General features: G+C 47.6%; 1 protein-coding gene across 3 annotated transcripts in view; it reads left to right on the top strand.

Moving 5' to 3' along the window:
• Positions 1-25,845, top strand: part of Znf536 (zinc finger protein 536) — a 448,809-nt gene extending 422,964 nt beyond the window's left edge. For all 3 annotated transcript variants that reach the window (XM_057762914.1, XM_057762913.1, XM_057762915.1), the window contains exon 7: positions 24,859-25,845. In XM_057762914.1, coding sequence (XP_057618897.1) covers positions 24,859-25,103 — 245 coding nt within the window. In that variant the 3' untranslated portion in view covers positions 25,104-25,845. The remainder of the gene's footprint in view (positions 1-24,858) is intronic.
• Positions 25,846-26,770: the final 925 nt, after the last annotated feature.

The following is a 26,770-nucleotide window of genomic DNA, read 5'->3' as shown; positions in this document are numbered from 1 at the left end:
ACAAACGGAAGAGCCGCGTGTGCAAACCAAAGCCACCCAGATCCACGCCGACACCAGCCTCCCCATACGTGAACTGCTTCTAGAGACAACGGGTTGGGTTTTGTGGATCCATGTCGAGAGGTTCTGGCAAATGTGTGAGTGAGAATTTCTGGATCTCATTTCATGTCTGGTTAGGGGCCAAATGGTGGTGACAAGAACCGAGACCCCTATGCTCTGCCTTTTTTTCTGGAACTTTGTGTTGAAAGGCTGGCTTTTATTTGCTTTCATATTTTATTTTGTCCAGCTTCCGACTTGGTTTGTCGTTTTACCGTTAGGATTCTGGTGTGAATCAGGGGCTACCACACATGGTGACATCATGGAGACTGACTGATGGCGGGTAGGCACCTGCAGCGGTTGGGACCTGACCCTGGCCTAACTAGCACCTCTGGCCTCACCACGCCCCAAAGGCAGACATGATTCGACTGTGTCATGTTTGTATCAGAGATAGCCAAGCCTAATGTGGCCATACAGGCTTCCCTGCACGATTCAGTGGGTTAAATGGGAAGTGGGTGTCTCAATTACAGCTACGCCAAACCAGGAAAATCTATTTACCTTGGACTCGGCACCTCTCTTGGGGTACCAGAGGCTGCTTATCCTTGCCATGTTTAGGGAAACTTGGGGTGGGGGAGCTACATTAAGTTGTTACAAAGAATTGAACAAAAACACTCCAGGGGAGACCCTGGGGTCCCTGGGTTCTCTGCTCTGAGTCCATATTTCAGCCACTCTCCCCTAGGGGTAGAATGACAGAGAGAAGTGATTCAGAAGGAACAAGAAGTGGTGTCCCATGTCCTCTGTTAACCTCTTCTGAGTTGCTGTAAGGCAAGGAGGCAGGGGCACCTGGGGACTCTCACAAGCGGGGAGCTCTCTCATTAGTGTATGTCCCGGGTGAGCCTGCATCCGCGCGCACACACACAAGAGCCTGGCGTTTCCCAGGGAAGTCTATCCCTCTCCAACTTGACTCTTTTCAATTCGGGCACAGGACGCACTCTGGGATGGTCAGGAAAGTGGGGAGGAGGGAGACAAGCAGGGAAGCATCCAGGTAGACCCTGTGGGCAGTGCTTTTGTTAGCCATGTTATCACTGAAAACCGAAAATAAACGAATGAAAAAACCCCAAATGCCATCGAAATCATGGCTTCTCCAGATCTCTGGCTTCAACGTGGATTTGCTCTTATTACATAAATATATCACTGTATGCGGTATTGTGCATGAAAGAAATATCCCTGAAGCAGGGTTTTGGATGCTCTCCCTGGTGCTGCCACCTCCCCCACACGGTTCTTGACCTTCAAGGGCTGGGGCCCCATCCACCTGGCTACCTGCCCTGCCACCTCACCTCTCTTTCTAAGATGTCTAGTTTTCGCGGCTCTGGAGCATAGCTTCCCTTTGTTCTGAAGACTCGTTCCACAAGGCCAGCTGTATCTTTATAGAGAAACCACGAGGCCGGATAGGAACCTATGAGGGACTGCAAGGCCCTAGCAGGTGGTCACGAATGTGCCAAGGCAGAAGCCAGGGCGAGTTTGTCCCCTTTGCCATGATTCATGTCCTGTAACCCGTGGTGGGCTCACTGAGGAGCTCTGAGCTTCCCTCTGGTGCACTCCTGTTTTCTCAGCTTCTGACTTTAGTTACCAGTGCCTCATCCCACATCACTCACTGGTGGAGTTCTGAGACGACCATTTCAGGAGTGCGAGCCGTCCCTAACCGGCCCACTTTACAGTGGCCAGCCTCCCCTACAACTCCCAGGAACCCACTCTTCACTTTTTCTTGTGTTTCTTTCTTTGGGAAGAACCTACTCTTCCTTTTCCCTGAAGGTGGCAGCGAAAGGAAAAAAATGATTCTTTCTGAAGAGTTGGGAATTTTATTACAAAACAGATGGAGCACCGGGCATCCCCGCTGTCCCCTTGTGCGCCCAAAAGTGTTGGTAAAGGAAGCTATGGCCCCACAGAGTGGCATTCGCAGGAGGCAAGGTTGCTCCCCTGGCAGCGTGGCAAGTGAGCCCAGCGCTGAGTGGCCGTGAGCTCAGCCAGCCTCCTCGTCCCCCCTCTAGTCCCTTTCCAGGATAATTGAGGATCATAATGCCGGGGAGAAAGCGCAGAGGCTCCCGCGGGCTGTCAGGTATCTGCTAGTGTCTTCATGTCATCCGTCAGCATTGAGCCTCTCTGTCATCTCTCCTCAGCCTTCAGCGTCGTGCGCTCTCATCGCGTTCATTATCTCGGCTCAGGCCAGCCCTCCCCCCACTCCCCCTACCCAGTAAATGCATCTTTGTGCAACTCTCAGTCTCCGATTATGAATCGATGATCATGTGGTATAAGAGAGATAGATGGCTTTTAGTCGCATCTTGGCTTCCCTAATTGTAAAATATTAGTTACATTACACTGTGTCTTTTGATTAATGGAACTTATTTGGAGTAGCCTATCCGAACCCTCCCCCTTCCACAGCCCTCCACTGACTTTTGAGAATTGAGTGATTTCACTTAAAGCAGACAAATAGGCCCTTCAGTGAGGAGATAGTGCGGCTGCGATCCTGAGGACCAGACAGGCTCTGCAGACACAGTCCTGCAGTCTCCAGGAAAACTCAGCCTCTCAAGGGCCAACCTCGCACCCCTCATCCACACTGGACAAGGGAATATCGCCTCCTGCATCGTTTCCCCCTCTTGGCAAACAAGATCCATCTTGCTGACTTGCAAAACAGGATGTGAAACGAAATTTAATTAAAATGAAATAAAACACAGCTTGCCGGATCCCCACTTCCAGCTTTCGAGGAGCCAGTCAACTCTGAACTTCGGTGAATTGCAGGCTTGGCTATGCCAGGGAACTCCCTTCTACCCAGATGGTCTGTGGCTTCTAGTTTCCTGCCCATTGCGTTAGACACGGGGAGACATTCGTTCTTTAATTCAGAACCTAGTTGGCACAATTTGTTCAAATTTGGTCTGCTGATAATGCCTTTACCATACCCAAAGGGAGAGCAGTGGCTAACTCCCTTGATTAGTCACTGATCTTTGCCACCAGGCCGAGGAGTGATGGATCCCTTATCAATAGCCACGGCCAACCGACTCTGCAGTAGAATTCCAAGGGCATCTTCACTTCCAACCTATCAGGTCAATTAAAAAGGTCTATTTCCTGTCAACGGGCGCAATGTCTATATCTTGTGAAACAGGAAGGTTTCATAAAGTCCCAAAAGACACCACAGATCGGGACTCCAGTGTGCATTCCGATGGACACACGATGTATAGAATGCATGCAAATATTCATATCTATTCCTAGTTTTAAGGAACTGCTATGTATTTTATTCTGACCTTTGGGATATTTTTACATATATATATATATTGCAGACACTGACAATTTCTGTTTTCTGGGGACATGCTGTTTCATTTAACAGACTAGAGGAAAAAAGACTGATTTTATTCTGTGTATAGGAAGCTGGTAACATTTTACTTAGTTATTTTTTGAATAGAGTAACAATATGCTTATGGCTGCCAGGAAGAGTGGAGGCAGCAGAATCGAAGGGCCAACTATAAAATTCATTTGCGGGGCAAGGCCCTTGCAGACTGGCCCACTCTCAACTCAACTCCTGCCAGCCCCGTGTTTCAGGCTGCAGAGAGAGCCCCAACAGTGTGTGCAGAATCAGCACCCACGGTGGCTCTGGGGTGCCAGCTCAGGTGCCCCATTTTTCCCTTCCACCATTTAAGCTCAGATTTGGGAATTTATACATTTGGCTTTTATGTGTAGTTTTGAATCCTCGCTCTGAGGAAAGTGTGTGCCAGAAGACTCTTTGTTCTGAGTGTCAAGGGACGTCTTTAAATGTCAGCTGAGTTTGGGCTGCTGTATCTAGCAAAACTCCTTAGGGGTGAAAACGTACACACACACCCCAATCTCCTAAAATAGGTTCACTCATTCTGTGATGCATGTCCGTCATGTTCTGAGCGTCTTTTATGGAACATTCTTAATACAGCATGCAAGTTCATATTGAAAACTGCAGCCCTTTTTATATATTCCACAGTATACACATTTCTACGTTACAGATCCATAATAGCAAATGTGTAGTAAAATGCTATATCAAAAGGCAGTTTGGTTGTGGGCATGAAATGCTCTTACTTAAGTGGCTTTAATTTTTTCTCCCAGACTCTGAACCCCCACTTTATACTGATGGACTTCAATATTTCATCTGCTTTAAGTGTGCACCTGAAGAGGGTGATGTCATGTCTGGGGCTAAATGACAACTCTGCCTCTTGGTGCCAGGGCCAGGATGAGCTTGGTGTCTGAGACCCTCCCTCCAGCATCCTGCATTGTATGTCCCCAAACTGGAGAGGTTTCCTCCTGTGAGGACTTCTTGGAGAGAAGGCAGCCAGTGCCTTCCAGGGCGATGGCTTCTGCTGAATACCAGTGGTTGACATTTGTGATCCAGGTGGCAGAGGAAGCTGTTCTGGGATTTTTGTTTTACTTTATTAGTGGTGGCTATTCTCCGTGGGGGCCAGATACTCATCCGAGGGAGAAAACACATTAGCATTTTTGTAGGTGGGGAAACTGAGGCTAGGAAGGTTTGGAAGAAACTGCTGGAAGCATCCTAGATCAGAGATGTCTGCCCCACTACCAAGGGTAAGATTCTTACACCTGCTTGCTGGAGTTGGCAGTGATTCCCAGTTTTCGTCAGATTGTAAAGCATCCACAAGTCAGGGCTTCACATTCAAAACTGAATCTTGAAACCTAAAGTCACGTTTCTTTGGGATGAGACAATGAGATAGATCAACCTGCCCCAACACCTCTTTCCTGACACATCTTAATGGAACCTGAAGCTCCCACTGGGAAGATGCTAACTGTCTCTCTCCTTTCCCAGGTTCCTGAATCATGTCTGGAGGGGAGGGGATTAGGAAAGCTCAGCCATCTGGGGGAGATTTTGCCAGTGGGAAAGGTTATTGTTGCAACAATAGGGTGGTCAGAAAGGAAGCGCAAACAAGCAAGGCTGGGAAATGAACTTAGACATGCTTGTATGTTTTGACTGGCTGGTTGGTGTGGAGGTTCATACCTATTATCCCCAACGCTCAGGAGGCTGAGGCAGGAAGATCTTCGGAGGGTAGCCCTGAGAGATCTATTTTGACATAGTGAGATCTACCTTTAAAAAAAAAAAAGGTCAGGCGATAAAAATTTAAGCAACATATGTTGGTACACACACACCTTTGATCTCCAAATGCGAGGGACTGAGGCAGCAGAGAGAGACTTCACGACATCCCGAGATACATAGTGAGTTCCAGGCTAGCCAGAATACAGAAACACAAGCAGCAGAGGTGAGAAGCCACTTGGCAGTCAGCAGCTTTCTAAGGTTTCTTCTCTAGTCCTGTGTGTTACATGTGGAACTAGCAAACTGTAAACCTGGATTCATATTTAAGCGAAGACAATGACAGAAGGGAAAAGAAAATTCGAATGCCCTTTCCTAGAATTTGGGACTACAAAACACAGAGCGGATTTTATTGTTGGAATCAGAAAGTAACTAGGCTATGGAGACAGTAGTGTGGCTCGACATTTGACATTATGCATTAAAATACATACATACATAGTACACACATACATATATGTATGTTTCTTAGAATACAAAGGCACACTCCCACCCTGGTGTGTTCCAGCTGAACCTATGTAGTTCGCCTTTATTGACTTCAGGTTTGAGAGTCTGTCATGCAAACGAGTTCATTCTCAGGTCACTGGACCTCCAAGCCTTTCAAAATCGGTTATCGGTCTGTCCAACGCCACCTATTGGGTGCCTGGCTTTGTTGGACAAGCATGTAATATACATCCTGTAAGGCAGAGCTCCCAGGGAGAGGCTAGGAGTCTCCCTGTCTAGGGTAGACCTTGAATCTTAAATCTGACACTGAAGCTTGCAATGAGTTTGGGATGAGATTTCATGGAATTCATATCTGGGCTCTCTCTCTGTCTCTGTGTGTGTGTCTTTCTCCCTGTCTCTCTCTCTCTCTATGTGTCTGTCTGTCTGTGCCTGTATTGAAATGATGTGTCTATTCGAAACTCAGTTAAGATATACATGCTTCCATTTGCAGCGCCCACCCTTGTCTGGTTGTTCCTAGCAACCACGGGATGTTTTTCACTGGATGCCCCGAATCCCACCTGCTACCTTTGGCTCTCATTCTTAAGGTGGGATCCGGGGGTTCATCCTAGTCTCAGGAGTTGGCTGGGACACCTCTGCTGTCCCGACACACACCCTGGGCTCTCTTGGAACCTCCGTTTCAGCTTCCAGAAACTGGGAGGGTTTGTCATGTGGGAGACATCCCAGGGCTGGGTCAGGTCAGTTGAGACTGCAGCAGGAAGGATCTTGGCATCCAGGTGGCTCCCGCATCCTACAAACAAAAGGCATAGAGTGTCCGTTAACCCGGGAACCAGCCACAAACAGAAATCCTCTCCCCTCTTGGCATTGCGTGTTTCTTCTTTGCCTTGCATTTTACTAAATCACTTCACAAGGCATTTTCTAACTGAACCACAGACACTGGCTTAGCCATTATGAGTCTTTGATGGCCTGCAGGCCCGTGAGGTTGTTTCTTAGAGTCAGAACAAGGACAGGTATTAGGCTGTTTCCGGAGGTGGGGAGGAGGCCAATTTGTACAGGCTATCCGTGTCACCAAAAAAAACCTTGAATATTCTTCCAAAGCAGAACCAACTGACCAGCGCCTCCAGCAGGCAGAGTTTGTGGGGATCTTTCTGTATTGCGTGGCGACCAACTTAGGGCACAACCCCCACTCCCCACTCTCAAACCACAGGCAGGAGACAGACCGCATCTGGGCCTGTTGTCCCAAGCAGCTGTGACTGGGGGGAGCCACGCCTGCTGGGGTCCCAGGCCAAATGTAACTGGGAAGATGCAGATAATAAAATTCTACTTGTCACCGAGACATTCCTCAACTGTTAGCAATCAATCTGGGGGCGAGCATGAGGGGGTGGGAAATACCAAAGGACATCAAAGAAGGTCTCGCTCACAACTCTGCTCTGTCTCAAGGCTCTGTAATTTGGGAAGGTTCTGTGCTAAGTAATTTGTGAGCCTCCAAACACACAGGTTATTGTTTGTGGACAGATGGCACATTGCATTTTATCGCTTTTCCTTCTGTGGGTCCTCATACGCAGGACTAATGTGCATTCGGAAGTCTTTGTCTCCTGGCTAAAAATCTCTAATCTAAAACAGGCAATCAAGCACAGAGGCAGGGCTTTGGAGGCATAATCAGAGTTTTAAAAGCAAAGAAGGGGAGGGGGGCTGGGAACCAAACTGCAGTCAGCACACAGATGTATGTGTAGAGACCAGACCGAGAGATCAGTGTATCGAAAGTGAACAAAACAAACAGGATTCTGAAATACAGAGGGAGGGAGGAAGGGAGGGAGGGAGGGAGGGAGGGAGGGAGGGAGGGAGGGAGGGAAGGGGGGGGAGGAGAGACAGAGAGAGAGAGCACCCTCTCCTAGACTCGGCCAGCACCTTGGCGCTGCCCCGCATCACCTGAGTATGGTCTCTCCTGCTTTGCCATCCTGAACCTGGGGGTCTTTGTCTCCACAGGCATCGTGGCCATGGCCATAGCTGGTCCTGGGAGGGCACTCTTCTAGCAGTTTAGGCCGCCCTCACAGTTAAATCATGTTGATACCCAGGAAGGAAATGAACTAGAGGAAAGGAGTTCACTCCTCTTTTCTTCCTACGGTTTTTTTTTCCTTTTTTTATTCTGAAGATAGAATTACTGTTTGTAAGCATCCGAAAGTCATTAGGAGCTCTGCAGTCTGTCAGGTGTCGACGCAAGAAACTGCTGGAACCCAACGGGTGCCTGCACCCAGGGCTGGGGATTTGTCATGTGCTGATGAGGAGTTATAATAATATATGAGCAAATCACAAGCATTCTGCAAATTAATCAAATTCTTTTCCCCCTTCTCCCTTGTCTCGGGGAGAGTGGCTTTGCAGGCAGACGTAGGTGAAGCAGCTCCACTCACAGATGGTCGAGCTGGCATAAGATGGAATTTATGTAACAGTAATTCTGAGTCCCTGCCAAAGTAGCAGTGAACACACCAGGGAAGATTGTAGAAGGCGAGTCATGTGGTTCTGCTGAGGTTGTTGTGGGAAGTTTAAGGGGGGAAATCTCGAATTTTCTTTTACTGTTTTTGCCTGAAGGGCCAGAAACGGAACGCCATTCTGCCATGGGCGAAATCCGTCACATCTCTCCTTGCCGCTTACACCGAAAGAGCGCTGCGCAGCTGTTGTAGCTGCTGGCGGTGACAGAGCCCCAGACTCCTGATCCTCGCCCTCCCAGTTCCTTACAAGATTGAAAGGGGATTGGGTTCATGAGGTGGCCTCAGCGACATGCTAAAAGATGCTGGCCTCTCTTGCCGATGCCGGCACCCCTCCCCTCCCGCTTCCCCTGGCACCGAGAGACCTACCAGGGCTTTTCTTTTCAAGTGTTTTATTAAATGAAGAGTCTAACAACCCTCACTTTAATTACACACGGGCTTCGTTTATAATTCCCCTGGATTTATTCAAGTAGTTGAAAACGACGGTGCTGGTGATTAAACCGATCGTGTTAGTTTAGCAGGGTGTTGGTGTGTGTGTGTGTGTGTGATGTGTGTGTCACAGGATGCTTGTGTGTACCTGCATGTGGGAGCTCCTTCAACGGCCTCTCTGTGCTAATGACACCCCTGTTCTGCTCTTACGAATTCCCCCTTGGGGAAATATTATCTTGTATGAGACAAAGGGATATGGGAGCTGTCCCTCTGGGTTCCCTGTGTTGAGAGACCCTTTCTCACTACAGGGTGCCTTTTTCCCCTCTGCAGAGGGAAAATCATAGCAAGATGGCGTGGAACCTGCATTATGCAATGGGAATCCTACTGCTGTGGCTTTAGGCCCCCCTCCCCCGCCCTAATGTAAAGCCCTGCCCATTTGTTTTGGTTTACGTGACTACAGAGAAATAAGTGGATTAGAGAGAAACTTTTGCATGCTTCATTGCAGCTGGATGCCGACATCTGTCATTCCTGAGCCATCTTCTGGATCATGCCAGCAAGAGAAAGCAGAGCCTGACACCTTTGATTTTTAGAAAGAGCCTTTTATTAGGGGGAAGAAAAGAGAAGAAAGGAATTGCGTTTCTTTTGTGACTCCTTGAAAAAGAGAGAGAGAGAAAAAAAATATAGCTACTTCTCTTGTGGGCACTATTTATTTATTTATTTATTTATTTATTTATTTATTTATTTATTTGGGACATGCCACAACAATAGGAGCATCCCCTGGCAGGCTGAAAGTTTACGCTTCTTTCTTTTTTCCTTCATCGTTTCCTATTGTTTCAGAACTAGCTGGTGGGGAAATTGGGCAAGCTAAGAAGACGCTGTTCTCAGTGTATCCTTGTCCACACACCTCTGCGGATGAAGATCAGGCACCGATTTCCCTCATGGAAAGAGATATCTGTGATTCTCTCTTGCGTTCTCTTGCCTCTAGTCTCCAGAACAGCCCAGCTCCTGACAGGCTGTGGCTGCTTCGGCCGCGGTTTTCAGAGAGATGCCCTCTGCGGGGACCCCCACCATACAGGACACACACTTGTATTTTGATGAAAAGATGTGTGTGGGTAGTGGAGCCTCATAGAAAACCTTGGGTGCCAACTTCTGGTGCACTGGTGTTTTATTTACTGTTTTAGGGTTGTCCTCTCCCTCTGATGGCACACACGCCCTTTGAACGGAATGAGGCACACAGCCTACCTCTGGCATAAGCCATGCCACCGTATCGGCGCCCCCTCTCCCATATTCAAACTCTGCCACAAAACAGAAACTACAAGAAAGAGCTGCTGTGTTCATTTTCAGCAACACAGTGGAAAACAGGAAGCCAGGAAACAGGCCGGGACCACGCACTTGCTTGTCTCACTGGGTGTGTACAGGAATGCAGGCCCTACCGGTGCAGAGAGGGATGTAAAGCCCTCACCCCTCCTGCCCACTCACTGCAAGGTAAGGCTGGGCTTGTCCACAGGGCTCTGTAAAGCCGAGGCTGAAACCTCGATGCCCACAGAGCCTGGATGGGATCTGCACAGAGTGCAGTGTGCCCTGGGGTCAGATGGTGCAAGCCTGCGCATTCCAGGGTGGCAGGCTCAGGCGCTATTTCTGACTTCTTCAGGGAAACTGGGAAATCTTGTTTTCACGTGAAATCTTTTTGTTTGTTTGTTTGTTTTTAAACATTGCCAGCACATTAGAACTTAAAAAAAAATAGTCTTGGGACATAAAAAAAATAATAAATGTGTATATGGGGCTGAGCTCCAGTGACTTTGTAGTAACGGGAAGACCCCAAGTGCAGCTATGTGGCCACTGTGTGGGGCAGCTTTTTGGGCTGTGCGGCACAGGTCAGGGGAGGTGGTGCCATCACAGCTCCCATTAAAATGCACCACACGCTCCCCAGCCCCCGCCAATGGGCACAGTACACTTGAACTTGACCAAGACTGTGGTGTGATCCCCGAGACTGGAAAACTGTGGGAACAGAAGTAACCCATTCACAGGCACTGGGGCTTTCCCAGAGAGGAAGACTAACAAAACAGGCAGATCAATCCCTGCAGGGATGGATGGCACTGCGGGGGTAACCAGTTAGGAGAGGCAGCCTTTGAGGAGGAAGAAAGCCCTCTAGGAGGAGGAGCAGGGAAGTGGAGGAGAGCAAGGCGAGGTGTTGTGAGCTCCCCATAAGACCAGAAGCTGAGAGAAGAAATTGCCCAAGGTCAGGGTCCCTTTCTCACTCCCACCAGACTGTCCCCCAACTCCTTAAAGGGGAGGGTAAAGCCTGGGTGGAGGGAATCACTCACCCTGAGGAGGCTGCAAAACTTAGCCAGCTCTGCTCCCAGTAGAGGCTGGATAAGGACAGAAGTCGGAGCTGTTCCATGAAAAGATCTAATCAGGTGCCTGTTTCATGCCTTCGACAAGAAAAAGGAGATCACGGGTTGTAATGGGGAGATGGTATTGTGACAGGTTTGCTGGACGATCGGGGCAAGCCAGGCTGCATGTCTAACACAAACGGTGGTGGGTAGTATGCTTTGGTCAGGAAGTGGTCGTAAGTTAGACAGCCAGGCACAGGAGGCACGCTGCCGTGGTGGGAAACAGGAAGGAGGAGTACACACAGGCACATCCTCTGATGGACTGGGTGGGGTGTGACTGAGAAGTCTCGCTGTTATTCTGAAGGAGCCGGTCGGCCCTGTGGTCCTGATGATGCTCTAGCAAAGCTTTACCCAGGGAAAAGCTGCTGTTAGCACCTCTCAGGAATTCCTTCTGTTTGCCCAGGGGCTCAGATATCTGTGTTAGCTCAGCATCCATAAGGCAGAAAGACTTGGGTAAGACTAACAGGTGTTACAGCTGCTGATGCCAGAATCTCTCTCATTTTGGCCTTCAGTTTCCTTAATATTGTAAAAACCAATCTTTAAAAATATAAAAACAGCTAGGATAGCCTTGTTTGAGTCATAGCATCTAGCTCTGACTCAGTTTTTTATTTTTTAAATCTTAAGGTCGTGAACCTTAAAAGTACTTTACTCCAATGTCCGCACCCCCACATGCTAAAGATAGCAGAGTATTCTGCCAGCTGGGGAAACCGCCAGCTGCCCCCAGTCCTGGGGTGCATCTCACCCCGAGGCTGCTGCTGCTGTCTCCTTCATGCAGCCTCTCTTAACATTTCTCCCGATATTAAATGCGCTTGCCCAGAGACAAACCCTGAGTCTCATTAGAGTATTATTATATTACACATCTGAAAATCTTCAAAAAAAAAAAAAAAAAGAAAGAAAGTAAGTTCATCGACCCTTTGAAGGTTATTTAATGATAAACATAAATGTTTTCATAAAATCTGGGGATGATTTAAGATCCCAGATCAATAGTGGCTGTGGAGTGCATGCCGCCGGCCGGCTGACCACCCAGGCAGGCTGGTGGCTCCACAGACCATGGCTGCCTGAGGCAGGCAAATAAATGCAGTGTGACGTGGAACCGCAGGGAGTGGTCAGGACATGGGAATGGAGCTGAAGCTGCTGGGGAAAGAGCAGAGGGAGGGAGTGAAGGAGAAGGGCAGGGTGGGCGGAGAGCCCTTGTGGTGTCCAGGGCCGCTTTCAAGGTGGGCAAAGTAAGTTGGACTTTTGGAGATAGATTGCACCTGGCAAAGTCCCCAGTAGCCAGAGACCCGTTCCTGCAGATTCTCCTGTTGGGGTCCAGTCACATGAACAGAATTTCTTCTCAGCCTGAACCCAAAATGACAGGGAGATGGCCATGGTAGGTTCAGCTCTGACCACACAATCAACGCTCGGTTCTGGCTCTGGCTTGGTGTCCCTGGTCAAGCACACATCTTCTGGAGTTTCAGAGTCCCCCATCATCCAGGGATAGGTCAGAGAGGAAGCATTTTGATATCCTAACCACACCAATTATGATTTAATTGACTCTTCTTATGAGCCACACACTAAGTAGCGTACGGACTTTCTCTCAATTCTCCCAAATAACTAACCGACCTGTGATCGCTCTTTGATCGGTCTTACAATACCCATTTTACAGATGGGAGAACTGAGACTCGGAGGATGAAGTAGCTTTCCAAAGGCACACACAAGCCTGGTCGGATAAGGTCTTGCGACGACTTTCGGACCCTCTGCTCTTAACCGCTCTGATTCAGTATATGGGGGCTCTAAGGGGACTCGGCTATGTTTCAGCCCCTCAAGGTTGGTACCCCCTCTGACTCTTGGTAGCAGATCCGGGGTAGGGGTGATGTGGTGCTTTCTTCCTTTCCTCAAGCTTGTGTATAATCAGAAAAAGTTACGAGCCAACTTCCAGGACTGTTATCTTATATTTGTTTCTTTGGCCAATGCTGTACCTGAGTATAAGCAGGTGCAAGGGTCCCTAGAGGCCACTGGGTATCAGATCACCTGAACCTGGTGGTCGTGAGCCATCTGACGTGGGTGCTGGAAACCCAACTCGGATCCTCTGCAAGAGCAGTCAGCCCTCCTAACCTCTGAGCCATCTCTGTCGGCCCTACCTGCTAGTGTCTAACACCAGAACCATACTTCCAGCTGTGGTATTTGCTTGAAGTTAGGTGTCGGAATTTTTTCTGTTATTGAATATCAACAATCAGTTTCATCATCAGCTAGTGGTAGATGGCACCTAAGAAACTTTGAAAATAAGCCTTTCATTTTAGTACATACTTAGAGCAACCAGACGGATGCACAGGGAGCGAGGAGCCCCTCAGCTCCCTCCATCCTGAACATCAAACACATTACTGGGGTACATTCGTCATGAGCAATGAACCAATATTGATACATTGCTATTAAGCCAGCCCAGATCTGACTCTGATTGCAAATAACTGGATTCTATTTAATGTCCACACTCTGCTCCCAGCTCTCATTGCTGAAGCCACCTTGCACGGGTGTCGTGTGTCCTCTGCTCTCCCTAGCTGTTAGGTCTCAGATCGTGATCACCTTGGCTGTCCTGAGGCGTGCTTTGTAAAACGTCCCTCGGCTGCAATTTCTCATGTTTCGACTGGAGCTCTGGGTTTGGGGAAGAAAGATGACAAAGCCAAAGTGCCCTTCTCCTACCAAACCAAGGATGCCTGCCACGGTGACCTTGAGCACAGGGCTAAGGTAGTGCTTACGTAGATTCCTGCACTGGCAAGTAACATGGCCACCCTCTGCATGCGAGAATCCGCACACTTCAGGATGGGACTGTGTTGCTGCCTCGTTCAGTAGTCAAAGTCTACATGAATTATTTGCTATGTGCCTTTGCAGATCCTTTCATACATATTTACTGATTCAATCATTTATGTCAGTGTGACTTGTGGATATTTATTTTATACATTAGGCTATGATTTGGTGCGATATTATTTACTTTGTTGTTGAAATGTTCCATGTTTGAGCCTCCGGGGCTCCTATCCGGCCCCACGCTGTTTTGAGATGCCCTCACACACCTATTAATGGAGGCTGTAAAAAGCAACAATTTATTTCACGGCACAAATGTTCTGGGCTCATCTCGTATATTCCCTACTCCTTGTAGAATCACCACTTGCCCAAAGGGCTTGTCATCTGGCCCCTGTTTGACCTACGGGTCCACAGATCATGCTGTGACTTTGGAAAACTGGAGAACCTTTGGGACTGTGGTCTCCTCAGCAGAGTGATACTCCCTTCTGGTTCCGGTGGGAGCTGTGTGAAACCATGGCAACATGTTCCTACCTCCTTCCACACTCCGAAGGACCATATGCTTAACCTTCCTTCCTTTAAGACGCTTCACTCAGGTCTTTCATCACAGCAGCAAGAAAAGGAACTTCTCTCTCCCTTTCCACACCCCTGTCTCTCCCTCCTCTTCCTCTCCTCTCTCCTTCTCCCTCTCCATCCATCTCCCCTCTCACACATACACACACACTCACTCTTTGTATTTTGTTTTTCTTTTTGTTTTTTTTTGTTTTAGGGTGGCATGGGGAACCAGTTTCAAACCTTCTAGGCCCTCTTGCTTGCTAAACACCATTAAAAGAGGTGCAGGATCATGATAAAATATGTTTAGGGATGCTATGGGCAGCACACCCATAGACTGTATATTAAGCTGAGTGACTTCATGGTGATGTCACCAACGTGTAACCACCTAGATCAGACTCCAATTTGAAAATGAATATGCTTTTGAGTAGCCTTGTAAGTTTAAACCCACATCACATGGAATTTAAAACTCAAAATTATTTGTACTATTCCAAAGTTTTTTTTTTTTAGTTACTTTGATCAGATGGAGGAATATTTTCCTTTTGAAAATGGAATACATGCATTACATACCTGATTGGAACTTTCTTTCCTACTCAGAGTTACGGGAAAATTTTAGGAAGTATAATATATGTGACCAAGGACATGGCTCTTCTTCAAGAACCTGTTAGTATAAGTTGACGACGCGCATTGCCCTGTTGGCCCTGAAACAAGAGTATTCCAAGGGATCTGGACTGGGATCCTTGTACTCAACAGCTCCAGAGTCCCAGCTGCAAGCTTAGCGAGAGCAGTATGCAAGCACCGGGGATGCCAGGGCACCCAGGGGAAACAAGGCCATCACCTCAAAGGCCGGACCCATCCCCAAACCTACATTAGTGCCCTGCCCTGTTCATTTTCCCCAAACATGGGCAGCTGTGCCTCCAAAGACTGAATTTCTAACATCTTCGAGTTGACCCTGTAGGTAAAGCTGTTTCCTTACCTATTAGCAGGCATTGTGCAAAAATGGCTTTTTAGGAGTCCAATGGGCTTTGACTTAGATGCTGCGGAGGGGCCTACTGCTGTGCCGTGTTGTCATGAACCCCCTTAGTGCCCGTGGGAGGCAGCTCTGCCCAGGTCCTCCACCGTGTGTGCAGGGCACTGGGAAGGCACTTGCCCCACCTCATCCCTGCTGTCTTTAGAAGACAGCATCCTGATGTGGGTGCAGGACGGAACGACAGTTATTGAATAATCACATCTACTGGTGACAAATTTACAGGTAGACCGCACATAGTGGGGAAAATTCTAGAAAGTTTCAGAACCCAAAGTGTATTTTAAATTACATTTAAATTACATTCACCATGAAGAATCCATGTGAATGTAGTAGTATATGCACCACCTCCAACTCTTCCGGTCTTCTACCCTCTCTGGAGGACCACTGTCTACCTGGAGTCTCATTTATTACTCTGTGTTTAACCTTTGGTGGTGTTATCTGTGCTGAACATGCAGTACAGTTATTTCCCGCTGTGTTCTAAAAACTATAGTACAACAGACATTCATACACTACTTTGACTGTATCCACTATTTCTTAAAGACATGTCTTATTTTTAATTGCATGTGTATGTGTCTCTGTGTGGTTGTGGGCATGAGTGTAGTGCTTTTGGAGGCCAGAAGAGGGCATCAGAGTCTTTGAGTTTGGTGACATAGGTGGTTGTGAGCCACCTTTTATGGGTGCAAGAGCAGCAGGTGCTCTTAAGGTCTCGTAATATTTTAATAACCTAGGCATGATTAAACGTATCTGAAAAGTCAGGCATAGTGGTACGTGTTTATAATTTCAGAAACTGGGAGCATGAGGCAGGAGGATGGCCATAGGTTCAAGGCCATCCTGGAGTCAGCTGCCATGGATGCTTGTACTCCGCTGTAGCTGCAGCCAATGTACCTGGCAGAACCTAAAAGGAGAATGATGTATTTTGGGTCTCTGCTTGAGTCCATCACTGTGGGGATGGCATCATAGAGTCCCAGTGTTCACCTTACGGTAGACAGGAAGCAGAGGATGGCAGTCACAGAAGGGGCCAAGCAAGCCTCTGAGGACACCCCCATAACCAACTTCCCGTTAGAAAGCCCCACCATCCTCAGTTCCACTGCCTCCCCCAGGCTCCAGTCAAATTACAGATCCGTCAGTGGATCCGACCACTGATTAAGCCAGACCACTCAAGGCCTCATTGCATCTGGACATCCCTTCAAAGACATGTTCAGCGGCATGCTTGCTCTTCTTAGTGTCTCTCAGTCCATCAACCTGGCACTCAAGACCCACTGTCACACTGAGGAAAGAACCCATATTCCAATAGTGTCCCTTGCTCAATGCAAGGATCTGATGGTCTTCTGGAGAAAGTTTTGGGCTCTGTGTCCATGCAAGTGTGCCCTCCCCCACCTCTCTCATACACACACACATACACACACACACACACATACACTATATACACTTCCATTGTGCCTATGGACTACCTCCTGGAACATGTTTGTGGAGAATCCTCTTGCAAAAAATGCTTGTAGGCAGTGTCCAGAGTGGTAGACAGTTGAGTAAGTGTTTAGCATCAACTTGACCCCCAATCTTTTCAGCTCAGGCTTCTATGCCTGTGAAAGGGGAAGCCATCTTGCTGCCAATCCTGCCTCCTGCTGTCTGTGTGAGAACCAACGAAGGTGATGACTTTGAGCATACACTGAAGAGTGCAACCCCCACTCTCATCCCCTGCCCCACATCCAAGAGAAATCAGCTCAGAAGGTGTGGAAGCACCAAGCCTCAGCCTTCCGTAGAGCCGCTGCCATGGCTGAGCTGTAAGTAATGGACGGCCCCTCAAGGGCAGGCATTTTCCTCTCCCCCTTAGGTGCAGGGAAAGAATAGCTATTTCCATCGGAGCAAGTAAGAAAAATATCTCATTCCCCCACTTTCACTATAAACAATGTACTGCTTGCTTTCTCCTCACCCCTCTTGACCCTCCACACTGTATACATATTTATATATTATTCATAGTGGATTAAAAATGAATGTGTTCTTTACCACGGCTCTACGGCGCAGTGACAATACAAATTAACGTATGATGTACTTACTTTTCACACGGCAGTGATGGGAAACGTTGATGGCCTCCAAGCGAGAGGTACAGAGAAGAGGGCGGGGTTGATGGGGGCCATCTCACACCATTCCAATGTGGAGCTCCAGCTCTGGCAGATGAGGACTGGGGTGTCTTAGGCTGCTGTGATGCTAAAGAAGTAGGAAGGGCCGGTTACTTCCTTTTTCTCACAGGATAACGTCCCCGTGGCCTGCGAGCACCAACACTTCCCTGTCTCCAATCTTGAGTTACCCTGTTCACTTGTTCTAGAATCCTCCACTGACCCACTGCCTGTGCCTGGGCCAGACTCGGACCAGCTCTCTTTTTCCTCAATGGTCTTGTATTTCTCCTCCCTCTCTGCTTCTTCTCTTGTATGTGTCATTCATATCTTCCTCTGCTAGAAACATACTGATGTCCGTGATGTGTTTGTATCGTGCTGTGGTGGGTAACAGCAATGATCAGAAAGAGCAAATGAGTCCCCTCCTCCCCTATGAAACTCCAGGGTCCCCGTCCCCATGGGGTTGCCAGTCTTCTTGGAAAGGAGCAGTCATAGCCTCTTTATTTGTTCAACTACTGATGTTAGAAGTGGTAATGAAGTCACGTATCTCACAGCCACCATGGTGGTCTTGGGATAATCAAGATTCTCCAGAAGCAAAGGTAGTTATGCTGAAGGATTAGGTGAAGGCAGAGAAGTAAGAATTCCACCCTGGGACAGTGGGGAAGGACTGTGTAAAGGCCCTGTGGTTAAATGGAGCAGGGAACAGCTGGAGACTAGAGAGACATCCTTTATTGGCCAGAGGGTAGCAAACTGGAGGGTAGGGGAGAGAACGATGGAGAAATGACCTCTTGGAGGATTTATTGGAATCCCACTGGTCCTACAGCAAGCCACACTATCTCACAAGGCTATTTGGACTCAGGCTCTCTCCAGTCTTGCCATCTTCCTGAGTTTCTTCTAGCAAAGGGTCCTGTGCTCTGAAAGGACCCTTGCTAGAAATGGAATGCCGAACTTCATCCCAATGAAACCCATCCACCGACATTGGCTCCTCTGAACTCGGAAGATCTCACTTTCGCAGTTGTGGGGCCAGTGAACTGGGAGATCAAACCAATGGACCCAAGGTCAGAAAGGAGGCACTTTCTAGACTTGGTTAGCCATGTGCTCACAAAGGTGGGAAGTGGGAGTCTGACTCCAAACTCATTGCCAGACCGAAATCTGTCACTCCTAAGATGAGAAAGGCATCAGGAAGACAGTGAGGGTGTCAGACCAAGGGCTTTGGCGTTTGTACCTGACCACAGACTATCCCCAACATGGGATGCTGCCCAATGGGACAAGCCTAGGAGATGAGCGTATCTAGTGGGAACCGACAGATGAGACCCTTAGTCTGAAGTCTAGACCTATCGGACCAACTGTGCTTTTAAGTTCTTTCTGTATCCTAGAGACTGGTAGTCATTATCTGCTCTCCATGGGCACCTGTGGACCCCAGCATCACCGGTTCATCTGTGGTACCTATGGTGGTGTGGGCAGCTTGGACAGTCTTTGATCTCACTTTAAACAGATGGAAGCTTGTAGGCGACTAAGGGACTGCCCTGTCACCCCAGGCATGAACCAACTGCACCTCTGTCAGCAAGACACTCATCTGTATATGAAGATTTAGTTCTCTCTAAATCTACCTCAGTGACAATTTACCCAAGTAGATTGGTGCCTCTCAGCCCCTTCCTTTGTCCAACCATTGGCCCTGAATGTACACAGTGATGTGTTCTGTGGTGTTTACACAGTCATATGTTCTGTTGTGCTCTCTGTGGTTAGTTCAGAACCCTTGCTGACATCCTTTTATCCAAACACAACAGACATCAGGATGCATGAGTGTGTTTCATCTAAGGGTCTTTGAAGGGGCAGATGGGTGACAGAAACTGGGATGTGGCTTGATTCAGAAACTGATGGAGTGTCCAAAAATGGCTTAAGCAATGACACCTTTAGTTTGAGGATCAAGGATCTGACCACCACAGGCTAACCTTTACACTTACCTTTGATTTTTGACCAACATCTATTCTGGTATAGCATGACTTCTTAAGCCTCCCGCTATCTGGTTCACCTTTGGCTACCTCTACTAGCTTTCTTATACAACTCAGATCTACCCGTATAGGGAATGGCACCACCCACAGTGGGTCAGTCTGTACTACATCAATTAACACGTCCACAAGCCAGTCTGATGGAGGCAATTCCTCAACTGTGGTCCCCTCTACTTGAGTGACTGTTGTTTGTATGGAATTGACAGCTGAAAGTAATCAGGGGAATCCTTGCACAGATTTAGAGTGTGTTGTATCCATTGGAAACTTGCTTACAGGTTGGCTGTGTCTTGACTTCCCCATCTGTACAATGGAGACAATATGACCTCTTGGAAAACCCCCCACGAAGTGCAATTCTGAAAACAAATGTGCAGAACCGGGTATAAAGAACCATGGAGTGAAGCTTTTGAGAGCTTTAGCTGCTTCTATAAATTCCTAGTTTCAAGGCTACAGAAAGACAGAGTTCTTGCAAGTCTAGCACTGCTCATGTCTCCCTCTCCAACGAATGCATTCCGAGCTCCAGATGCATTGACAAACAGATTCCATTGCACCAGAGTTAAAAAGCCAACCCAATCCAATAATGGGTTGACCACGGAAGTGTTGGAATTTGCTAGAATAATCGTTCATCATCTTTGTCTCTACCAAGAACTCAAGATTCAGAATGTAACCATAGGATCAAATCATGATGAATATTTAAAAAATCGATTAGTGGAGGAAAGGGAACTAAGTGCTTTTGTGTCAAGTTGGCCAACGCGCAAAGACACTTCTTACAAACCGAGGTGATCATCAAGGCTCTCCGTGTATTGTGCCACGGCTCAGATGACATGACCTCTGAGGTGACAGGGTTTGAAGGGAGGGTAGCGTCCAAGGGTTGAAGACCAGGATCCCCAAACAGAGTAGTTCTTAGCAATGCTGATAGGTGATGCGATGAAAGGCTTTGACTGTTCAAGAAAAATGCTCCAAGTGCGGGGGGGGGGGGGGGGCTCCACAAGGCCCTGGAGACTGGGCCTGACTAATGAACTGAGCCTGCATGTGCTCAGTTTGTCCATGGGTCTGCTGGCCTCTGGGATACCAAGCATTTTGTTTTAAGATTGTCATTGATCTGTTATTTGAAGTTCTTCTATCCCCAAACTTGCCATGCCATGGTAGTGACCATTAATTATAATAAATACATTAGTGATGTTAACGGATCTATGTTGTCTCCCTCAGCCGTACACTGCCGTAGAGCCGTCCCCCCTTGGGGAAACATCAGCATACCACAGAGGCTGGGAAGCTCTAGGTAACATTTGAAAGTGTTTCTCAAGTTTCCCATTGTCTCCTTTCCCTTGGGATTCTGTCTTTTCTTTAATTTAAATATTTATTTTTAATTATATGTGTTTAGGTTTGTGCCTGTGAAGGTCAGAAGAGGGGGTCAGATGCCCTGGAGTTAGAATTATAGGTGGTAGTGAGTAGCTGGACATAGGAACTGGGACTTGAACTTGGATCCTCTGAAGCAGCAGAGCTCACACTGAACTGCTGAGCCATCTGCCAGCCTCTGCCCCCGATACTCTTTGGGAGGATCTTCAACTGCTCCTTCGTCAACACGCACCAGTGCTGAGTGAACCTTTCTCAGGAATTTTAAGCAGTTTTCCACTTATAAGAATGAGTCTTTTTTTGGCGAGCGCTAGACATACCTTTAGTTTATGCAGGGATGGTGACTACTTGAGTCGAATCATTAAGTTTTAGGGTCTCAGTGTAATTTTGATTGCTTGTGCAATATCTGATGAACTTTACTGATGCTCAGTTAGGTCCCATTTGGAGTCCCATCAAGGGAGAAGTGGACACACTGTGGCTTCTCTCATCATCTCCTCAAGGACAGTGTCTATCAGTGTTTATGATAGTCTTCTTGCTATAACAAACCTCCCAAGGTTGAGGTCTAGATAAAGAAACGAGGTTTACCTAACTGACAGTTGTGGAGATCTGAGAGCACAGGGCTGACTTCTGTTTGGCTCTGGTAAAAGCCGCTAGCTCTATCACAGCATGCGGGACAGCAGCATGGCAGGGACGTATCCGTGAAGGAGTAATCACACGACAGATGAGAAGAATTCAGATTCAGGGTTCATAACTCACGTTCACAGAAGCTGACCATGATCCCATAATGCCTCCCAAGAAGAGCATCCTCAGTGACCAGACCAAATGCCATACGACTCTGTCTCATAAAAATTCCATCACCTTACAACATTTTCACACTGGGTACCAGGCTCACCATGTATGAGCCCCTGGGGGACACACTCCAATATAATCCAAACTACAGCAGCATCCCAAGTGAGCTCACAGTCTACCAACTTTCTCCATGATGAAGAACAAAGGCCATTTGCATCCCCTGGACAAACAGCAATCTACAGGGTATCCATCTCACGTGAATGCAGAAGGGATGTATGCGTGGATGGGAAGGGAGCCAGTGGCCATCGGGAGGTGCTGGGGACGGGAGAGGTTAATAGTGAACGAATGTGATCAAAGTACACGATATGCATGTATGAAAACCTCATCGTGAAATCAATTAGCTTGTGCAATTAATATATGCTAATAATAAAAAGAAACGCTAGTCTCATATCTCCCGCTCAGGGCCTTCTCTGTTTCCATGGGAAGGTGGCCAAGCCCCGAGGGTAGAAGCAGCCAGCAGAAACACAGGCAGGAATCATGCTGGTGCTACAGTCCCTGCTGCTGCTCTGTATTCTTTCTCTGCAGCATCTTGGGAAGGGCAGAAGGCAAATGAAATCTTTTCTGGGTTTCCTCCCCATATCTGCGAGTTTGCAGACTGATTTTGCAGATGGCAAAACTGACCACCCGAAGCCTCGTATTACTACATCCATAGGAACAAAAGAAAGCAGCAAAAACTCTATTCAAGATCTGTAGCCATCCCTTCAGATCCAGACCAGATGAAACAGGGAGACAGCGAGGGCTGTAGGACACTGGATATCCAGAGGCTGTGGCTCCACTCCAGGAACCTGGGGCCTCCCCCAAGGGATCCATTTCATAGTGAAACGGATCATGTCCTTGCAGGAGAGGTGGTTCAGACAGGGTGTGGAGACTGGATACTCGAGCTGTCTGCGTAGACCCAGATAGGATGTTCTGATGGGGACTGGAAAACCCCTTGGGCTAAGCCCTGAGTGTCCTGGTGAGTCCTATGGGATTGGTAGCCAGCAAGGATGGTGGAAAAGAGTGATGTATTGATCTTCTCCAAGTAGCCTTCCTTTACTGGGGGCACAGGGAAGGTGGGCTGGATGGTCCCACGTCACAGTCCAGGCAAAAGCTACAGCGTACCACAACCAGTTCTAAGTGATAAAGAGAGGGGACCCCTCAGGCAGGAGGAGCCAACCCTGGCTCTGAGGGAAGGGGAGAAGACACTGCCAAAGCCCACTTAGAAAGAAGCAGAAGAGCCAAACCAGGCTATAGGGAGGATCAAGCCCTCAGGAGATGGAGACAGGGGCATAGAACCTGAACTATATAGGGAGAACTGAGCTGAAAAACAGCCAAGGAAACGGACAAGAGAATCAAGATAATATTGAGCAAATGTGCTGGTATAGGCCTGGTGTGGGGGCACAGGCCTGGTATGGAGGCACAGGTCTGGTGTTGGGCACAGGCCTGGTGTGGGGGCACAGGCCTGGTGTGGGGCACAGGCCTAGTGTGGGGTACAGGCCTACTGTGGGGGTGCAGGCCTGGTGTGCTGGTGCAGGTTGGAACCCCAGCATTGGGAGTCTGAAGCAGGACAAAAGGGAGTTCATTCCAGCTCATGTTACATAGAGAGTCCCTGTCTGAAAAAGAAAAGGAAAGGAGAGAGAGAGAGAGAGAGAGAGAGAGAGAGAGAGAGAGAGAGACAAGTAAATGAGAGAAACACAGTGTTGGGGGCTTGACTCTCAGGAATAGACTGCTCTGTGAAAATAAACACAGGGCTTTTTCCTGGGATCAAAGTAGGGAAACATCCCAGCTGTGCTGTTTGGGTATTTGGGGGGACTTAATGGGTTCACTTTTCTAAGCAAACAAGTCTGGCTTTCTGGCTGATGAAGGGTGGAGCAGCTTTTGAGCTTTGGGTGGTGGCTGCCCAACCTTACCGGCATCAGAGGGACTGCACTCCCCAAAGCAGACGCCTCACTGACTTTTCAAGGCAGCAGAGGTGTTTTAACAGGGCAGAGCAACCAAACTTTCAGGATCAATAAACCTTCCTTAAGAATTTGTCAGCTGTTCTACATGAGAGCTATTCTAGAAAACCATCATTGGAAGGGGTCACTCTTCAAGTCCCCCTTAATATTAATATTATTTTAAGATTTGTTTTGTGAGTGTGTGCATGAGCATGACACGTAAGTGCAGTGCCCGAGGAGGCCAGAAGAGGGCACTAGATTCTATGGAGATAGAGCTACAGGTAGTTATGACCTGCCCAGCTCAGTTGCTAAGAACAGAGCAAGAAGAGCAGCCAATATAACCCCTGAGCCATCTCTCTAGTCCCAAATCCCACTGCTTTGATGCTCAGGTTGACCTTGAGCTGATGGTATGGTCCTTGCTGTCTGTTCTGACACTTCCAGCTTCTAAAGCCCTGCCGCTCAGTCCTTCCTCAAGGCTTTGCTCTAGGAGGGTTATTTGGCGTCCATCTCCTTCACTCCTCAGAAAGAATCACTCCTCAGGCTCGGTCTGTCCTTGGTAAAGAGTCCATGTTACAGAGCAATGGGAAGTAGCTTTACCCTTGAGTATGGATACCCAGTACAGAAACTTACTGGGTTTGGGTGTGTCTAAAGTCAGCAAAATATAGTTTACTGATCAAACCTGCTTCTGGTCTCTTTTTTTGTACACACTGGTAAATCAAGAGTCGTTTTACATTTAAAAACAAACAACACAGTTGAGAGAGGAAGCCTTACATTATTTCATGCCACCTAAAATCAGACTTCAGCATCCATAAGTAAAGTTTTGAATCCTGTCACTAAAAAGCTGGGATATGAGCTGGTGAGATAGCTCAGCAAGTCATGGTGCTTGCGGCCAAGTCTGAGTACCTAAGTTCGATCCCGAAACCCATATAGTGTAAAGGAGAAAAGGGACTGTCAATAGTGGCCTTCTAACATTTACACATGGAATGTGGGCTCTAGAGGCACACATGTGTGTATGTATATATACACACATAACAAATAACCACAAAATATGGGTTAGTGTGCTTCATTTCTTGTTCTGTAAACATTTATATAGTATTAATTCTAAGCTATTCGCCATTTTATAGAAATGCTTCTAGGTATTGAGTAATTTCTCTTCCCTCATCTGGAGAAGCTAGATTAAAATTTCTTGTCAGAATGGGAGGATAGTCTAAATCTCACTTGGTGTGCCTAACGGGCTCCCTTCTCACCCCTTCCTGTTTGAATTTTGCCAAGTGGCTGTGATATCATTGACGGGGTGATGGTGCCGTCGGTCCCGGAGCTCAGGACGGGTGGTGACTGAGGTGTGACACATGGCTGACCGGACACTTTCTTTCCCCACAGGTCACAGGCCTTTCCAGTGCCACTACTGTCCCTACAGTGCCTCGCAGAAGGGAAACCTGAAGACCCACGTTCTCTGCGTCCATCGAATGCCTTTTGACAACAGCCAGTATCCCGACCGCAGGTTCAAACGTTCCAGGGTCGACTCGGAGGCTTCTGGGAATTTTGAGGAGGCTGCAACTGTCAAAGCAGGGGGCTTTGCTGATCTAACAGATGAGAGAGGCAAGGGCCAGGAGGAGGGCAACTGAGCAGAGCCTGTCCGCCGCAATATTCCTCTCTACAGTTTTAAATCACGCAGCTGGTCTCACCAGTTTGCTAACTGCATTCCAAGGGGGGGAAAATCATGTACGACCCCTCTCTAGTGTATAGAACATTTAAAAAAATTTTAAAAGATATCTATATATATAAATATATATTAAAAAGAAAACCCCCCCAGCCCTTGAACATGGCTGCTACACTGTTACCCAGTAACAAGAACTTCCAAGCAATGCAGGTAGGAGAAAGTGATTTCAGAAATTGTCCCTGTGTCCTTCGGGCTCTGAAAGCTGGAGACCTTTCCAACCCGAAAGTCATCTTGGTCCAAAAACCAAACCAAACCAAAACAAAACAAAAACAAAAACGAAACAAAACAAAAAACCGAAAACAGAACGATACCGTCCGAGTGATTTGCGCTGCCTCGAAGGGTCTGTGTTTTCCTTCTTGAGAACACCTCTATAGTCTGAGACCAGCTGCTCTCACTCGCCCAGGGCCCTAATGAGATGACTTGGGAGGCAGCTGAGGTGCCAGTCAGACTGGGGCGGTCACTGCAGGGAAAATCAATTCGCGTGGTGTCACTCTGCACTCTGGGAGAAATCCTAGCCGGCCCGCACGCAGCCAGCGAGCGCCAGGCCTGAGCAGTGCTGCGGAGGATGGTGATCTAAAGTGTGCTTAAAAAAAAAAATTACACAGCCCGATGAATCAGTGGTCAGGAAGTGTCTGCAGACAAATGTCCTTTGCAGGTTTGATGAGTCTTTTTTTTTTTTTTTTTTTTGCTTTAGATCAAATTGCAGTATGGAAAGAAATGCTTTTTAATTTTCTTATTTTCTTTCCTGGGTTGTCGTTTTGAAAGCATCTGGATGAAGGAAAAGCTTATGATATTAGAAACAAATTGCAGGAATCATTCTAGAAACAGGCGTTAGCAAACCAGGCCAACTCAGCTCTGCTCTCCATAGAAAGTCCTGCTAAACAAAAGCAGTTTCTTTGCTAATGGGCAAGACTGCTTTCTATTAGAGTCGAAGACACGTTTGACTAGAGGGAAGTCTTCCCTGGCCCTTGTCACCAGGTTTCTTTTCTCATGTGTTACTTTTTAAGCGTTGTGGGCATGAAGCAAGATTTTTCTTCTCCAGTGAGCTCTTCCAGAATAACTCGTATTAAAACATGAATCTAAACCCCCGGCTGTCTGTCACTAATGAAGAAAACAGTTTGGGTTAGAATGTTCATTTTTGTGAAACAAATGTGTTCTGTATTTTTGGAGATTATGGAGTGTCTACCGATTGCACACTCGAAATTTATCCATTTCTGCACCACACTGAGGGAGATTGTGAGGGTTGACGAGGAAACACAACTCTTAAAAAACCAAAACCAAAACCAAAACAGTGGCGTAGGAAAACTCAGCAAAGGATTGATTCTTCTTGAATCTGCTAGAACACTGTAAAAGTTCCCACCTTCTAACACACTTCCTTTGAGTGACATACACTTGGCACTGTTGCTTGTGATGGTGGAGACGTAGCGAAGTATTAACTTCGAGAACGAAATCATTTAGACTTGGAGAGAGAGGGGGAAAAGTCAATATTTCCTTGCAGTCTGGGAGCACACAATAAAACCCCAGGGCCTTAAAAACTTCAACTCTGCCTATAGCAGTTTACAAAAATACTAA

The sequence above is a fragment of the Chionomys nivalis genome, chromosome 2, assembly GCF_950005125.1.
Source record: "Chionomys nivalis chromosome 2, mChiNiv1.1, whole genome shotgun sequence".
NCBI classification, from domain to species: domain Eukaryota; kingdom Metazoa; phylum Chordata; class Mammalia; order Rodentia; family Cricetidae; genus Chionomys; species Chionomys nivalis.
The sequence above is the reverse complement of the archived record's forward strand: the minus strand, read 5'-3'. Positions and strand labels throughout refer to the sequence as shown.